Source organism: Protopterus annectens, chromosome 3.part0, assembly GCF_019279795.1.
Source record: "Protopterus annectens isolate FY-2018-M chromosome 3.part0, PAN1.0, whole genome shotgun sequence".
Taxonomy (NCBI): Eukaryota; Metazoa; Chordata; order Ceratodontiformes; family Protopteridae; genus Protopterus; species Protopterus annectens.
The window spans coordinates 903,095,478-903,113,823 of record NC_056731.1 but is presented as its reverse complement, the minus strand read 5'-3'; the positions used below and the strand labels follow the sequence as shown (position 1 = coordinate 903,113,823).

General features: G+C 40.8%; 1 protein-coding gene across 1 annotated transcript in view; it reads right to left on the bottom strand.

Annotated features, from left to right (window-relative positions):
- The window catches only part of PRKDC (protein kinase, DNA-activated, catalytic subunit), a 4,917,417-nt gene that overhangs the window by 466,176 nt on the left and 4,432,895 nt on the right, over positions 1-18,346 (bottom strand). The window contains exon 69 of the mRNA XM_044065724.1: positions 3,506-3,717. Coding sequence (XP_043921659.1) covers positions 3,506-3,717 — 212 coding nt within the window. The remainder of the gene's footprint in view (positions 1-3,505; positions 3,718-18,346) is intronic.

The window sequence follows — 18,346 nt, the reverse complement described above, 5'->3', positions numbered from 1 at the left end:
ACATGTAATTGTTGGAGTGTACAGACCACCAAAGCCAAGTGCTGATAACCTACAGGAATTCATAACTTTCTTGTATGAAACACAGAAGTGAAGAATAATAGTGGCTGGGGACTTAAATTTACCAAAAACAGACTGGAATAACATTGATTCAACAACATTAGTAAGGAAATTATTCACATCGTATGTTCACAAACAAGTGCTTCAGATTGTAAAAAGACCTACCAGGGAATGGCACATACTAGACATTGTTTGTGTTCCTAAAGAAATTACTGTTACTTCATGTCATGTTAGTTGATGTGCAATGATCATGGGTTTATAAAGGATAATTTGTTGCTATATAACTCTGCCAAACAAATCTTAACCAATACACAGAAGATTGATAACAGATTATATGGAAGCAAAAACGTCACTGTATAAAACTAATTGGAGTGATGCATTCAGTGGAAAAAAACTGCAGAAGGAATGTGGAAAGTTTTGAAAGAGAAACTGCTTAAGTACAAAAAAATGCTTATCATCAGGATCTAGGTGTGCAACCTCATGGGGATATATTCCATAAGTACAAGATACCTGATTAAGGTGAGAGACGAAATATAAGAACTGGAAAACAGATTGAACTATAACTTTGAAAACTGAAATAAACAAGCTGGACAAAAATTCAGAATAGTGTAAAATAAGATCAAGAAAATTTTGAAGAAAATGTATACAAAGATATTGAGCACAATATATGCATAAGATGTGGAAGGAATAAAGACATACAAATTGATAAACTGTTGTTGTTGTGTCTTTCGGCTTTTCCCGGTTAGGGGTCGCCACAGCGGAACTCCGGTCCTAATGATTTGTAGTTGATCTTTACATGCCGAGTTACCAGCCCTGACGCACAACCTTCAACGAAGGTACGCCCATGTCTCCATGCAGAAGAAGCTCTAGCTGAGAATCGAACCGGACAGCGTCTTACTGTGAGGCGACAACGCTACCGCAGCATGTAGATTCTAAAATTATTCTGAGACAAAAAATTACAGAAACGTTTACAAAAAATTATGCAAAACAGTTTGGCTCCACGAAGAGGGTAATAAGTTGTCCTAGTGATATCCAAGTAACTTCAGATACTGCAATCAAATTAGATTATACTGAAAAAAGAACTATGCAAACTGGATCCAAACAATGCACAGGGGTGAGAAGAATTAGTAATGGCAACCTGAGAACACTTCACCAAGAACTTATAGTACCATTATATCCATTTACTAGGTTGTAAAATATGAGGACATTCCTCAAGATTGTAGACATGTGCTTATTAAACCTGTCTTTAAGGAAAAGGGAAGTAGGACAAACCCAGTGTTATACAGATTCTTAAGTCTACTTTCATGTTGTGGAAAACTAATGGAGATGGTAATATTGGATAAGTTGTCTGAAGTGGATAAGCTGGGACTTGAAACCATATATCAGCAGGCATATGTTAAAAATAGATCTATTACCACCTGTAACATGATGTTCTATAATAATATAACAGCAGTTATGAATGAGAAATTGTGCTGTGATGTTAATTTATATAGATTTAACTTCAGTATTTGACAGGGCCATGCACAAAACAATGATAAATAAAATCAGAACTAGACATTGATGTACTCTTAAGATGGATAGCTGCACGGCTTACAAACAGGACATGGCAAGTATCATACAGCAACTGGACAGGTGAAATCCTTGGTTACAGTCACGGTGTCCCCACAGGGCTCTGTCCTAGGCCCATTACTTGTTTAGATTGCATCTTTCATAGCTATCTTTTTGATCTGGGTGTTCTACAATCCATAAGCAGATGACATGAAATTGGGTAAACTGATTACGTGTGTTGCAGATAAGGCATGCTTGTAAAAGAACTTGACTAAATTGACCATTTGGGCACAGGAGAATAATATGCTGATGAATACATCAAACATGAAATCTGGGAGACAAATTGAAAAGTGAATATTTATTATAGCACAGAGTGATTGAAACTGTAGATTCATTTAAGGACATGAGTATATGGGTAGATCCAGCTTTAAGTTTTTCTAATCATATCAACAAACTGGTTAATGACAGCTATAGAATTATAGGTTGTATAAAAAGATTTATAAAGTCTAGGAAATCAGAAATGATGAAGTCATTGCTAATTACATTAGACACAAACTTGAGTATGGAATAACAATATGGAAACCTTGTAAGAAAACAAGCATGAGCAAAATGGAAGGAGTACAACAGAAATATACCAAGGGCATCCATGGATTTGAAAATTTAAGTTATTATGAAAGACTAAAATATCTGAACTTGTACAGTGCCTCACACAGATATTTAAGAGATCTTTTTCATGTATATAGGGCATTTAGAGACAGCTACCTCTGGGAACATTTGCGGTTATCAAAAAGTGGTAGAGAACCATCAAACAATCTATGCAGAAATTCTGTAGGAATAAGAAGTGCACTAATTGGTTCTCTGAGAGAGCAGCTGATGCATAGAACAGACTACCAAATTACTTTAAAACAAGTACTAGTTTAGATATTTTTAAGAAGTCTGGACAGTTATTATGGAAACAATTGTTCTGGTATATACTGGTAGGCTAGAAGGGCATTAATACCCTGCTTGAAATATTTGTATGTATGCATATACGTACGTATGTACCTCAGATGGTGTGCTTCAACTCAAAAGGTCAGAAATTCTGAACGAAAGCAGACTACCTGTGAACTGGGGACTGGTTTTTACCTACTCTGCTCCAACACCTTCCAGAGTTTCCCCATCTCCGGTATGCTATTTTAGACGCTGGAGAACCTGCTATCCCTGTCCTGATTAGATGAATGATAACTCATTTTAAGAATCACTCCTCAAAAACAGGACAATGGGTGTTCGGTAAGGTAATGCATCCCACCTTCTTATGTCACACACCAGCAGAGACACTAAAGTATCCCAACACTAAGACTTGAGCATGAACAGTTGCTGATTTTAGCCATTCTTTAATCCCAGTTTTAGACAGCATTCAATAATGTTATTACCTGATTAATCAAATTCTAATCTTAGGATGGAGTGTGACTGCCAACCCGTTTCAGGGCACTGAGACACAAACATATATGTGTGAGTACACATACATGGCAGGCACACCTAAGGGCCATTTGGAGTCTCACTATCCCCCAACCAAAAAAACAACCACCAGCATACCTCTGAAGTGGGAGGAAAACTTAGCATCAAACAAGAATCCATGTAAACACTGGATGGTAAATAGTAGTATAAAAACAGCTTTATATTCCATGAAAAAAGATGCACGGGTATATAAAAAATGTGAAGGAAAATTTATATTTGCAAGGATGATATTAGTAAACAAAGCCCATACTGGATTAAAATCAAACATATGTACAATTTAGTTCTTTACAGTATAAGGCATCAATTGTAAAATTCATGCTTACTACACAAGTTATCAAGTACTAAGCAACAACAGCCGCACAAAACATCAATATAACTGATAATTCAATTTAAATACATCTACCTGTTTACAAACTCCTTGTTTTTATGACCACATGCAGAATTTTCAAATGAAAAGTTTTCACTGCTGATCATGAAAGGGTAGTCTAAAGCCTGAGGATAGTATTCGGCGATCTCCTCTAATATGTGCTGCACAGCAACTGCTACTGGTTTATCCAGCAAAGCCATCATCTGACCGATCCAGCCAATAAACTGCCAGCATGGTATTGAGGACACCTGCAAAAGACAGCACAGTATTACCCTGTAGAAATGCAGTCAGTGTAATAATATTCCAACACAATCTTAATAAAAGGTAGGACATGAAATGTACGATCAGGTAACATACTGCCTATAAACAGTTATATGCACAGTTACAACTCCATCATGAAGAACTGCTCACTCAGCAGACTAAAAATTCTATGAATGGTTTTTGGCCCTTTTAGTGTATTCGCTCTGGCTTTGATTCTGAAGATGCCCTTCTGTCTTTTTTGTGCATACAAAGGCAATCCCACAAAACATTCATCTTCCCCACCTTCCTGATGACTAAACATCTTTCAAAGATCTATTGTTCCAGTAGTGTTATGAATGGGTCTTCTGTGAAAAATGTAATTGTGCTGTATTAATCTAGAAAAATGGAAAGTTATTTTTTTCTCTGTTATCTAGTTAAATAGGCTAGTCACAGGAATCATTTTTAGCCACAACCTATGCTACCACTAGTCTTCTTCTTCTTTCGGCATTTTCCCGGTTAGGGGTCGCCACAGCAGATCAATGTCCGCTCGTGATTGGCAGTGGAGTTTTTACGGTGTCGAGTTGCCAGCCCGGTGCCCAACCTTCCACAGAAGGCACACACATGCACGCACTCACACCTAGGGACAATTTATAGTGTCCAATCCACCTACAGCATGTTGTTGGGATGTGGGAGGAAACCGGAGCACCCGGAGGAAACCCACACGACCACAGGGAGGACATGCAGACTCCACACAGAAGGCACCCCAGCCGAGAATGAAACCAGAGAACCTCTTGCTGTGAGGTGACAATGCTAACCGCTGCACCACCGTACGCTACCAATAGTACAGATGATTAATACAAAAACTGATATAACGTACAGTAAACAAGCAATTAAGTGAAAAATTAATTCAGAATCATACAATTACTCTAATATGTTATGCACATCTTACAGAAAAATCTGTCATCCAGGGATTGGAGGACAACGAATATTCACAGATTTTAGTTAGGGACCACAGAGCCAATCTGTCTTCATCCTTTATAACTACCCTCAGTCCTCATAAGGATTGCACTGATTGCCTTGTTCAGTGTATTCTTTAAATCAGTCAACATCTTTTAACCTACATAAAAACTCTTTCAGTATTCTTCCATCATTTCTGTGAAACAAAAATACTTTTTTTTACAATTTCCTGAGCTGCTCACTTTGTATTGGAGATTATGATCTCCTCTTAAACAGTTTTTTTTTTAATTCAACATGCTACTCAGTTGCACTACCATGTACAATTACTGTTTAATATAATACTATAAATGTCTTGGCATAAGGGGCCAGGGTTGTGACGGAAAAGGATTCCTGGACCTGTGCATTCAACCAGTTAAATAAATAAAAACATTTCCCTGAAGCACTAGGAAATTCCTAAATTGCTGTACCCCATACCTCCCCTATGTCTTTTCTCATAGGATATACATAGTAAACCTTGGACTATTCCAATACCTGTTCTGGAGCCTCTTCCTTGGCAATACTGCTGTGCTGAGACGGTCATTCAAAATTCACAGAATGCTCCATCTGGAGCTTTACTCAAGCTGCCTTTAAAGAGGGGCATTAACAATTTCTCTACTGCTAAGTGTTACTAAACCCCTCAGCATTCCACCCAGCTTCCTTTCTATTTTCCTTGCCTAGATCTAGGACATGGGATACGAGTACCTCATGTCCCTTTTCTCATTCATTGTTGCTACTATTCCATTTCACATCTTATGTTTAATATTCACAGATACAGCATTCTACATTTCTGTGCCAAAGGTAAGGTGCTATATTTTAGATGATTTCTCCACTCTTGCTTACAGAGTTGGTACAGCCACCATGCTTGAGCACTTGAGATCCAGTTTACTAAGGATAAGCGAGAGAAAGGTTGTGAAAGCAAAATTATGAGATTACAGAATGAACCAGAGGAACCTCTAGCTAGCCAGGAGAAGATGAATGCAGTAGTAGTTTCAAGCATGTACATGTTGCAGAACTAATGCCTGCCAATCAAAAGCAGTGTGTGTGTGGCAGCCAGCATCCTGAACTTCCTGTATGTAAAGAATTAGGGAGATCAAATAAACAGCTCAACTGCAAGTGGAGTAGATCAACTGGTAGGGTTCACCGCACATACCAACTAGACCCTCTTCCTTGCAGTTGTGCTGGTTACTTGGATTTGGTTCTACACACAGCACCCGTGTTTAATTTATTTATTTAACATTTGTTTACCTGGAAAGTCCAACTGGGACAGAGCCCATTTTCAGTAGAGGCCCAGGGAGAAAAGCTCCAGATGCATGTCTTTGGACAGAGCAATGATGAGCAGAAGGCATCCTGGTTTTCTTGGAGCCAAATGAAAAATAACCAGCAATAAATCCTTCAAGTCTTTGGTGGCAAAGGTTCTAGGATTCTCTTGGGTGAGGCATACAGGGAAAAAGGCATTTGTGAAACAATGTAGGAAGAGGGTGGTGGGATGATGCATATGGGTAGGTGGATTGTGGGTCAATGTAAAAAAAATTCTTCAGGTTGTCCCCTACTCTTCCACTTCCTTTCCTTAAAAGTTTCTTCCCTTTCCTCTGTTGTTTCTTTCCACAAGCTATACAACTACTGGCATTCCCACAAAGTATAAAGTCATTCCTGCTCTGTGCTGCATCACAAACATCGCTTACCTTTCCTATTCCCAGGATGACTTCAAAAGGAGTAGAATACGGATTATGCATAATCCTTGTCTGATAGATCCAACAGAGGTCCCTACTTTTGTCAATTCCTTATTCACATTCACCATCTCTTTCCATTTCGAATCTTCTTATCTGATCTTTTTTCAAAGTTTTCCATCTTGTCCCCAACTCAGTCCTCATTACTCTCATCTTGTTACTCATCACATATCTGGAAATCACCCATTACTCTTTACCACTATTAACTACCAGTGTTGTCCACCACATCATCCCTACCAGGCTTTACCCTTTTTTTGCTCATATTTCTCCAATGCCACTTTGACTATCCTTTTAATTAATTTATTTTCCTCTAATTATGATGGCACTTGAGTATGTGATTGAAGCCATGGCAGAAAAAGGGCTTTTGGACAAGCTCACTTACTTAACAAATGTATTCACAAATAAATAAGTAGATGCATTGCACATAACACAACTACTCTTTTTTTAGGAACCCCATTATCTGTTTTTAGGCTGGTCCATGCAATAAAATGAGAGTTCTCTCTCTTTTTCCAATAACCCCAAATCCCTTACTTTTCTGTTTCTTCGACTAACTCTCCTTATATATTTCCTGCCCTAAATTCATAGCCTCTTATTAACCTAGATCTCAGCCTCCTCCGCTGGCCAACTGGTATTACTTTGCTACCCTACTGAAACAATCTTTAACCTCTTTTCGAATTTTTCCCTAAATGCCCCATTTTTTTCTTTTTCAGTTTCCCATAGTTGCTAACACCATCTCTATTTTTGTTCATCCTTTCTATCTTTCTTGTAAAGACACTCATTATATGAAACATACCCTGAACATACATCATTCTCCACCATGCATGTGTCGCCTCTCTAAAATCTTTTGCCTATATTTTGGTCTCCCCTCCTGGATTCACGGAGAACAGAATAGAGCAGTAGTAATGCTTAGTGAAGGTGTACATGGAAAAAGTCCACAGCACAGAACAGTGTAATGCAGATATTCTTAACAAGAATTAGAGGCAGCTACTCCAGGAGTGGCATGAGCTTTGACCATAACATTTTGTCTTGTATCTTATTTTGCCCCCTGTATTGCTTTGACCATCAGCCTGCATCTAGCAAACTTTCCCCTTACACCCAGGTTGCCAGATGGTGGGGGTGGAGATATCCTGGGAGATATCACTTTCTGAAGATGACCAATGGGAATAAAACGCAGGAGCAGCAGTGATACTTAGTGAAAATTTCTATTAAATATGACTAAAACCCTTCTCTCCTGTTGGCTGGAAGACATGATACAGTGCTTGGACTGGTGCAAAGTGCACACTTCTATATATACACACACACACACAAAGTCCTTGGTAAGTTTGTGCCCCCACAGGAGTCCCAAACGTAACAGTTGCACTATTGGGCCTTCTTCAAGGTAATACTCTTAGGCTTTCAATTTCTCTATTCCAAGATGACCAAGTCGGCATCAGTCAGTTGCTCTCATCTCTCCACAGTCAGCTCTCCAAGTGGCCAAGCTGCAAATCAAGCTTGGTTTCTTTGGGGAGTAGTCACAGCTAAAACTTCTGTACCAATGGAGCATTTTCTAACTGGCAGCCACATTATAGAAAAAGATGACACACAGTTGGCAATCCACCTGGAAGTGGTTAGCTTGGCTATTATGAGCACCTCTCTCCTTGGACCAAAAGGAATGAATAAGCTGGTCACTCAGCCTGAAGTCATGCACCTGCTTCATCTAAATCCTGAGCGGACAGTGCATATCTAGAGTGTGAAAGGCTCTCCCCCTTTGATTTCTGCTCTGGCCAGGCAAAATGGGATTAATGGACTGGTTCATCCAAAGAGGTAGCTGAATTTTGTGAAAGACCTAATATGGCTCCCTGTACAGTGTCTGAAACTCTAAGCTCCTGTAAAAAAGAGAAGAGAAGACAGGACGCTAGAAAGAATGTGTTCCAATAAATAAATTTTTGAGCAAGCAGACAACAATCAAGTTTGTTAATCATGAAGGTTAAGTCCCAAAAGTGGGGATAGGATCTTCAAAGGACAGAGGTGTACTGTAATACTCCTGTATGCAAATGCTTGAACATGGCTAGGCCAAATCCTTCACTCCACAAGGTCAAGATTATTAGCGGGAAATAACAAAAGGTTCAAAATCATGTGCCTGGGGTAAATGTGCAAAGACCACCAAAAACTAAGTGTCAGGGTCAGAACAGGGTATTGCTCCATCCAGACTGATATCTGTTTCAGTGTGAAAGGGTAAGACAACAGAACAAACATTTCTTTACTCATTTTAATAACTTTACAGACACACACTGGCAGGTCCAGTGAGAGCACTAGATCTACATCAAGTGTAAAGGCCCGAGGGGGAACACATTTCTACTCCAACTGTAGGGACATCCGTGACTTGCAGCAGAAGTTTTCGGCATTGCTAGGAACCAGACTGACAACAATGTTCTTCTTGTTCATCAAGGGGTAATTAGAATAAAATGTGTTCTTACTTTTTTGAACCTTTAATGGGGTGCCATATCCTGGGAGTGGTGGGAAGAAATGCAGGCATGGGGAGGGAGATATTCCCCTGACTTGTAAACAGGCTGATTTCTGTAGTTTCCCACTTCAGGAAAACTCAGATGATAAAGTTTGCTATGTATTCTGAATGAACTCTCCCCAAAGACAAGCAGCACAACTTGAAGCCACTTCATTACCCAATACAGACTGAATACTACATGGTTTCCTACCAAAATATCAGGACACAACAATGCCAAGTCCCAACACACCAAAAAGATTAAAAATACAGAAGAGTGAATATTGATAATTACTTTCTGCCTTGTAACTTTGATTTTGCAGGAGGGAAAGCCCCCCTAGATACCTGATGGGGAAGATAAGCCTCTCCCATAGAACCTATATATACCAACTCCAAGAGTGCCATACCTCTGAAAATTCCAAGAAATGGCAACCTTGAACTGAATAAATGCAAGTCCAGATTTTCACCCATTCAGTCTCCTCATTACAGGACCTGGCAAGCAGAATGCAGACTGTTCAGTTACCACATTACACACAAGAGCAGAAACTCTACATAAAAGACTTTGGCTCACTTTCATGCATCTTACATGTACAAAGGACAGTCTCTGAATAAAGAGCTCCAGAAAAGGACTGTATGAGCATTTTAGAGATTCTAACAGTGTGTTCAGACCTCGTGGAAGTAATTTGCTGAAAGTGATGCTCCTCTCTCTTGGCCACAGACAGCTGAAGTGCATGCAGAAGGGGTATAATCCATGCCCTCGTTTCAGGTATTTCATTGTCAGACTGGGTTTCTCACAGAGTGAGGAGTGGTGCTAAAAGAATCTTCATCTTCAAGACCTTCAGGGCCAGGAATATTGCATAAAGCACCAACTGGCTGATATGGAGATGCCTTTATTGGTAGAGACCATAACCATTTTACCATGTGGAAAGCAACAGGGCCTCTTCATCCTAAATGTGAAGCATACCCATAGGGTATCAAAACCTGTCAGATATATTTTGGGGAACATGGCTACGCTTAAACAGCCCTACTGGGGTTGTTAGCCTAATAATCACCAATTAGCCCATGAACCTATTAAGGGCTCAGGTGCAGGAAGGGAAGGCTCTTCAGAGACATTTTGCCGGAATTATTCCCCTTCCCCACTCCAGGGCTCATAGACAGGATCTACTGCCAGTAAAGGGTACACAACTGTATAAGCTATACAGGTGATGATACTTCACAATCAACAGCAAAACCCTCACAAAGACTTAGTAGCATTAGGCCCAGATGACAAACAAGATCCAAACCTGGAACCTGAACTGTCCCCCAAGAATGTCAATGCCAACATGACCTGGGTTGGCACTGGAATGGCTACAGTTCACTTTCTATAAAGACAGCCCTCTATGAAGAGGTCAAAATGGACTTTTCATAATTTATAGTCAGCTCAGGAACTGCAGTCAAGGAAGCGCCAAGTTAAGTGATGCGTCTCAACAGTCAATGGGACAGGCAGCCAGAAGCCAGTAGACCATTTAGGGTAACACAGTGAAGTCTTTTCTCTACAAGGCTCCAGCCACATAAACAAAACAGTGTCAAATAATTCAGCTGATGAAAAAAAGCCCAAATTCCAACACTTTGTTGTATACTCACACAGAGCAGAACAGAGGGACCTCATACATGGACATCAAATGCTGCCATGTCAAAAGATATTCTTCATTCCACCAATGCCATCTCGGTTTCTTGCAGCAAGCGGGGTATTACACCATGAAAGATCATGATCCAAAACTGAAAATACCAGCTATGATTACAGAAGTTACTGTGGAGCAGAATGAGATACAATTCTTTTGTCTCCTTTAGAAGTAGAAAGAGGAGGAATGTAAGCTGAGGCAGCCCCTAAGTTTCAGCAGTCCAGCCCTGTCCCAACAGCTTTTCTGAGATAGATTGCTCAAATCAGTCAAGCTCTTTCTAAGTTACGGACCTTGAGCATTGCGATTTCCATGGCTAGGCCCCAATGCTCCTCTCAGATGGTTCTTCAAGCTGGGGTAAATTGAGAAACCTCCCACCTTACATACCAGGCCACAGCCAGGTCTGCTACAATGTGGTCAGTGGTTTAATTCTCTTCTGAGAACTGACAAGCACAGGAAGAACAAGGTTGGGTGGCACTTAAGAGTTTTCCTTGAGCAGCAAAGAAACTTCTTCCTTGTTTGGCACTGGTTTGGTTTGGAATAGGAAGACGGAGGTAGAGGGGGCCACAGAAGTCCTCCATAATGTTAACAGGCTTTTTTTTTTTTTTTTGCAAGAAATCATTTAAAAGTATGCTTCTCACCTGTTCAGACTTTTTTGCAAAATGTCTTCAATTTTGCTTCACATTTTTGCCTTGTTCCTGCAAAATGTTTGGATTTTCTGGCAAATTACTGAACAGTCAGTCAATAATGCCAGACATTAAAGCTTCATACTGTTCAATATGCAGATACTGATGCAAAGCTCATTATTCTCGTAAAGTTGTACGAAAATTAGAGTAATATTTAAAAATGGTCCTTCAATTTACCTTTAATAGCAATTCTCTGGCTGATGACTGGGCTGGGGGGGGGGGTGATCCTTCCACTAGTCCCCATATGAGGAGCTTACCAACTGCTACCATCTCTCTGCATGGCAGACTAGAACTTCTTCTCTAGGTACTGTTACATGCTAAGGTATGAACCATGAGCCCTTATGGCAGTGTATGCAGTCATGCTCAGCCACAGCACAATGCAGAAAATACTGATGCAGGTCTCAGCTGATATTCTAACAGCCTCAAGGACACTTACTGTACTTATGTTAAGGCACCAAACACAAAAACTTGTACAGGTGAAAGTGAGCACTGTGATCCAAACTGTGTGAGGAAAATAAACTAGTTGAGGGTAAGCACATTTAGTACTTGGCATATGATTCATAGCAAGTGCCAACACTGGGCCTGCATACCATTGAGTGTGGGATCCTCCAAAGAAAACTGCCAGATATGGTGAACCCAACCACAAGACCCTATCAAACTAGGTTACTGATATTAGGTTATGATTTCTTGGCATGACATTTCTGTCCCCACTAGTGTCTAAACAATAATTACTACTAACAAAGTACAAATAATAACCAAATAAGCTACTTACAGACACCAAAAAACAACTCCTTAAAATAAAGAAAACATAGAATTGTGCTAAACAGGACAGATTAGGCCCCATCTATTATGCTCAAAAAAATGGATAGCCTCAGGAAAGCCAAACCACTGTTTTAACAGACTTGCCATTATCAGTGATTCTGAACTAATGAAGGGAATGGCATTCCCCCCCCCAAAAAAATGCTCTAGCATCATACCTGAAGAGAATGACTGCTAGGACAGAGAAAAGTTAAGAGTTTGACCGTTTCAACCTCGACACTCACATGAACTGCATTTCTACTGATACAGTATAGCAAAGACAGTGACACTAATAGGATGATGTTCAATGACGTTATATCAGACATATTCAAGCAGAAAAAAATACAGATGGGTATTAAAGCAACATGCACATCAAAACAGTGACAGCTCAGTAAATGTCTTAATTGTACTATTTACTTAAGTTTTTGTTGCTCTGCTTTTAGGAGAGACCCATGGGAACAGTGGGCCACTCTTTTGGCATAGAAGCATAATACCCCGACTATGACCCAGTTGACGAGGTTTAATTAGTGGTCTAGGCACATGACAAAGGGGAGGAGAAGAATGAGCATTCTCACTGTGGGGGAGGATTGGTATTTTTGTCAGTTTAAGCTGTCACCTCGTACACATGCCCTCACTGGAGGGCAGGAATAGCGCCAATGAGCAGAGCCAGTGGCATGGGTGTGGCCACCCAAGCAGGTGACAGTGGCTTATGATGGCTACGCGAACAGCAGCATATTGTGTGCTGTTATATGGGTATTAGTGGTTTCTACAGTGATCTAAGTGCACACCTTGTCATACAAGAGGGATGGGTTATGACCACTGACAACAAATACACTGTCACAGCTGGGATGCCATTGATAGCACAAACTTCACAAAGGTTGCCTGGATGGCTAAGTGGCCTGGCGGAAAGTTTCCACATCCAAGGGAATGAATAATCTTCAGTCCAATGGGAGGAAGCTTGGTGGTTGGCAGGTAGAGAGATGTAAAAAAAAAAAAAAAAATACAGTATTTATAAACACCAAGGAAGGAGAATTATACAATGCACTGGGAAAATTGATTTTGTCAGAGATGACAGAAAACATTATTTTTTATTGATTATGAGACAGGACACATACTGAATAAAGTGCAACAGAAAGCAAAAATGTATACTGTACTGGAAATTTTGAAACCCAGATGTATTTCTGTACTGTATAATTAAATGTACGATTTAAATTCTATTTTTACTGATGTTTTGTAGCATATCGAAAGTATTACACTGCAGTGAGTCTGAGATGAAATGACGCTGGTTTTAAGAAAAGCTCCCTTCTCTTTCACCAGAGGGTACCAAAACTCTGATTTCTGGTGGCAGAAACTACTTCTGAGAATAACGATGGCGAGAAAAGCAATAGCAATATAGGAGTTTGCTAATTTTGGAAAATACTGTTAAGTTGCTGGGAAAATGGGATTCCCAGTGAAACATTACAGTAACTTGCTGAGATCTGCAATTCATAAGCATTAAATTGTGATGTCCAGTGGGCCACTATTACATAACGTTTCAGAAAGAACGAATGGAATGATCATAAACTGAATGAGCAGCATGCAATGAAAGTGCAATGCACAGAGAAACTAGCACAGGAAAAAGAAACTGCCTTTCCAGTACTGAAGTACAAGACATCTAGATCACTTCATTCCTCCTCTACTCCCATCTTCTTTTGCACTTTCCTTCTTCTGACCTTGTATATAGCTATGTACTATTCCTTGGATTACATTCATTTTCTTATCCATATGTTTGTTTTGCTCTGTATATTGTTAACTTGTCTCTATTTGTATGTATCTGTATGTTTTGTTTGGGGGGTTTTCCCCTCGGGTCTCCACTGAAAACGGGTAATTTCTTACCCAGTTGGTCTAACCCGGTTAACAAATGTGAAATAAATAAATAAATAAAACAGTTCGGGTAGGATCCAATAAATGAGAGGAGCTGGTATTCTGATGGAAGCAACCAAGAAATGCAGCACAAATACAACAGAAAAGAGAAGCAGTAAACAATACATATTGGTTTGCATTTTAGGAAAATATATAAATAAGGTAAACAACTGCAATCCAGTCACAGACATACAAAAAAGTTACAAATCACGCCATAGTTAAAACGATCATCTTGCTGTGCTTATTCCATTTCCATGCCAATCATCCTGATGAGCACTTCATCATTATATCAAATGATGTGATACATTTAGAAATGCTAATTCTGTTGCAACACTGCTCGTTCTTCTCTACAAAATACTACAGACAATTATCTCATATTTAAATACAGAGTATTTAAACATGAGACTTACCTATACATTTGAAAAATGTATTTAAAAAAAAAAAAAAAAAAAAAAAATGTAAAGCAAATTTACAGGCTACTTCCCTAACGCCATCTATATCAATAAAGTCCTGGGGTTCTACCTGGTCTGCTCAATTGTCCTTCAGTTTCTGCATTTTTATAAATATGGGGAAAACACTTCTGATCAACATGCAGTCAAAGGAATAAAAATCATTGCTCAGAAACCTTCAATAATTAATGTTAACTAGTGATACAAACCAAACAACAGTATTTAGGCATCTAACATATGATGCATACAACTTTTCTACAAGATATGAAAGCAAGCATCTCTCTCAATGTCGCAACCTATTTCACTATAAACTATGAACAATAACTAAAAACATGTTTAAAATCCTCAGACTGCAGTGAAACCATGAATATTTAGGCAAATCACAAATAAGCATATGGCAAAGAAAGGAAAATTCTCACTAGTAAAATGCCACTAATATTTAGTGCCCAAATCAAAGTAACAAGGCATTGCCTTCTGGATTTAAAGATTGCATGTAGCTATTCCTAGTCTGATGCCCTCTAAATTATTTCACTCAACCACACTTAAAATCTTACTGCAACACATATCAGGGGACAAAAAATACTTCCTTCAACTTATCAATATAGGCAAGAACGTTTAAGTTTGTCATCTTAAAGTTGTACATGGCTAGGCATCTTAAGGTCCCCCTGTGATCTCTTGCCTAGTATGTTCCCTCTAGAACATTCAATAAATCCTGGCAACAGCCATCATAAACAGAGTCAGATGCAGCCCTCAAGGCAAAAGTCAACCCTAGGAATGAGCTGCCCAGCTCATTACCTCTAGGAAAGGATAGTTGTGTAAAATCTTACCATAACCATAGATGTCCTTCTGTTCCATGTTGCAGTATTCTTGGTGTGGGATTTTCCACATCAGGTGACCCAAACGTCGGCTTCTATACAAAAGCTTCAGCTTGGCTGTTACAGTTGCATGGGACGTCACACGTAGGGCCATAAACCAGGGACCTTAAATGTGATGTCTGCATGTACAGACCTCAGAACTTGGGCAGCAGGATAAGTCCCAGTAGAATAGTCAAAGATGCCAGCAATAGGATTATAGTGCCATTAGGTGGATAAATGGTCCCAGGGTAGGGTAAGGCTACCAGTAGACTCAGAACTGGTTAGACCGGTGGGAGAGAAGATAAGGGGGCTAAGGTGGGTGTGAAGGAATACTGCAACATGGAAGAGAAGGACATCTATGGTTATGGTAAGATTTTATACAACTATTCTATGCCCTTCTGTTCCTATGTTGCAGTATTCTTGGTGTGGGAAGTATCACAGCTTAGAAGGAAGGAAGGGAGGAGTTAGAAGACGCTGATTCCACACAGCCCTGCAGAATTGCTCGGGCAAAACCTGCACATGCTCTGGTGATGTTGTCTAACTTGTAGTGTCCGATCAAAGTGTGAATGGTCGACCATGTAGCTACTTCCAGGATGGATGCAGTGTCCGGGCCAGCCTTTTTGGAAGGCTTTGGATGCTGCTACTGCCCTGGTAGAGTGAGCTTTTACACCCTGTGGGAGTATTTTGCCATGGAGAGAGCAACATAGGCAAATGTTTTTTGTAATCCAACATGCGATGGATTGTTTGGAGACTGGCTTGCCCAGAGCCCTGGGGTGGAAGGAAATAAAGAGCTGAATGGATTTCCCTATGGATTTGGTTTTGTCTAGGTAAAACCTCAGCTGTCTGTGAACATCTAGGGAGTGTGGTATCCTCTCACTTTCATTGGTGGGAGAGGGGAAGAAGGTGGGTGGATGAATGGATTGGTCTAGAGACAGATTGTTGACCATTTTGGGCATAAAGGAAGGGTTGGTTCACAGGGTTACCCTGTCCCTGTGGAAGGTAGTGTATGGCGGGGCAGGACATTATTAAGGCCTGTAATTCAGACACCCTTCTGGCTGAAGTCATAGCCACTAAGAGAACTGTTTTCCATGTGCACATTTGTAGAGTGACTGTACTGGCATGTTCAAAAGGGGACTGTGTTGGTTTTTCTAGGATGAAATTCAGGTCCCAAGGAGGTGGTATGGGTCTTCTTGGTGGCCTGATATGCAAGACCCCTTTTAAAAATAGCTTAACATCAATCCTAGCCAGTAGGGGAGGGTCTAGAGCCAGGCAGGCAGGGTGAGATTACTGAAAGGTGGACTTTCACTGAAGAATATGAAAGCCCCCATTAACAAGTTGACACGCACAAGCAAAACTACGGGAGGGTCTGTGATGCATGGATCCCTGCCCTTGCCCAGACACCAACTGAGAAATCTCTCCCATTTAGCCAAGTAAGATTTCCTTGTAGTTGATTTCCTGGCCTCCCTCAGTCCTGAGAGCACATCCTCTGAGTAGTGGTGCCTGAAGGGAATCAGACGTTTATCACCCACAGTGTTAGTGCCAACATGTGCAAGTGTGGGTGAATAAGAGTTCCCTTTTGTTGTATCAGAAGGTCTACCTTGTGTGGTAACTGCCCTTGGCTAGATTGAGAAGTAGGGGGAACCAGTGCTGCCTTGGCCAATAGGGGGTCACCAGCAAGAGATTTGGTTTGTCTTTTCTGACTTTCAGGAGGACTTTTTGACTTAATGGGAAGGGTGGAAAGGCATAAAGAAGCATCCCCTTCCAGGAGATGCTGAAAGCATTTGCTCTCCAAGCTAATGGGGAGTGGGATGTGGAGCAGAAAGTCTGCAGCTGTCTGTTCTGGGGGGAGGCAAACAAATCTACTTGCGGTATGCCCCACCAGTGGACATCTAGAAATACATTCCTGTCCAGCGTCCATTCATGATTTGGGGAAGATGTCCTGCTGAGAAGGTCTGCTTGTTTGTTGTCCTGCGAGGGGATGCAGGTTACCTGCAGGGAAAAGTTGGTTGTGAGGCTAGGTCCCAGATTAGTAAGGTTAGCCTGCAGAGATGGTACGCTTTTGTCCCTCCCTGCTTGTTGAGGTACCACATAACTGTGTTGTCTGTTATTATTTGGAGAACACCTGGTTGTAAGAGGGGAAGGAAGGTTTTCAGTGCCAGGAGGACTGCTGTCATTTCCCTCACGTTGATGTGTTTGTTCTTTAAGGAAGGGTGCCACTTTGCTTGAACCCTGCAGTTTGACATTGTGGCTCCCCATCCTAGGTCTGACTATGCATGGATTGGCTTGGGGTGGGTAAGTGGAGGGGAAGGTCTGGGTTCAGCTGAATTTGCTGAATCCACCAGTTTTTCTCTGACTGTAGGCAGGGAAAGAATGTGATTTCTTGCTCTAGAGGGTGCCGGTGCTGTGACCATAGATTTATTTAGATACCACTACAGCTTTCGCATGTGCATTCTGGCTACTGGTAGTATGGGAATGGTGGCTGCCATTAGGCCCAGGGTTCGTAGGAATTGTCTTGCAGTTATCTGCTGGGTTTGCAGAAGAGTTCTGAAGTGGGAGGACAAGGAGCTGACCTTGTCCCTGGGGAGAAAGGCTTTCAATACGTCTGTCTTGATCCTGTAGCACAGAAATGTTTTGTCTTGTTCTGGGGTCAAGGAAGACTTTGGGAAGTTGAGGGTGAACCCTAGTCTTTGAAGTAGGCAAATGGTGAATTTTAGATGTGTTAGTAGGGGTTCCTTGCAATCTGCTATGATCAGAATGTTGTCTAGGTAGGGATAAATCTGAATTCCTTGTGTTCTGCAATATGCAATGGCAGGTGCCAGGCATTTTGTGAACACTCTGGGAGCAGTGGGCAAACCAAAGGGCAATGCAGTAAATTGGAAGTGAGAGGAGGGTCCAGAAAAGTGTAAGAATTTCCTGTGGGAAGGTAGAATGGGTATGTGCAGATAGGCTTCTTTCAGGTCGAGTGCGGCTATGAAAGCCTGGGCTGGAATAAGGGGGAGTAAACTTTGTAGGGACAACATTTTGAATGTGGGAACCTTTAAGAATAGGTTTAAGAAGGAAAGGTCTAGAATGGGTCTCCATGGTCCAT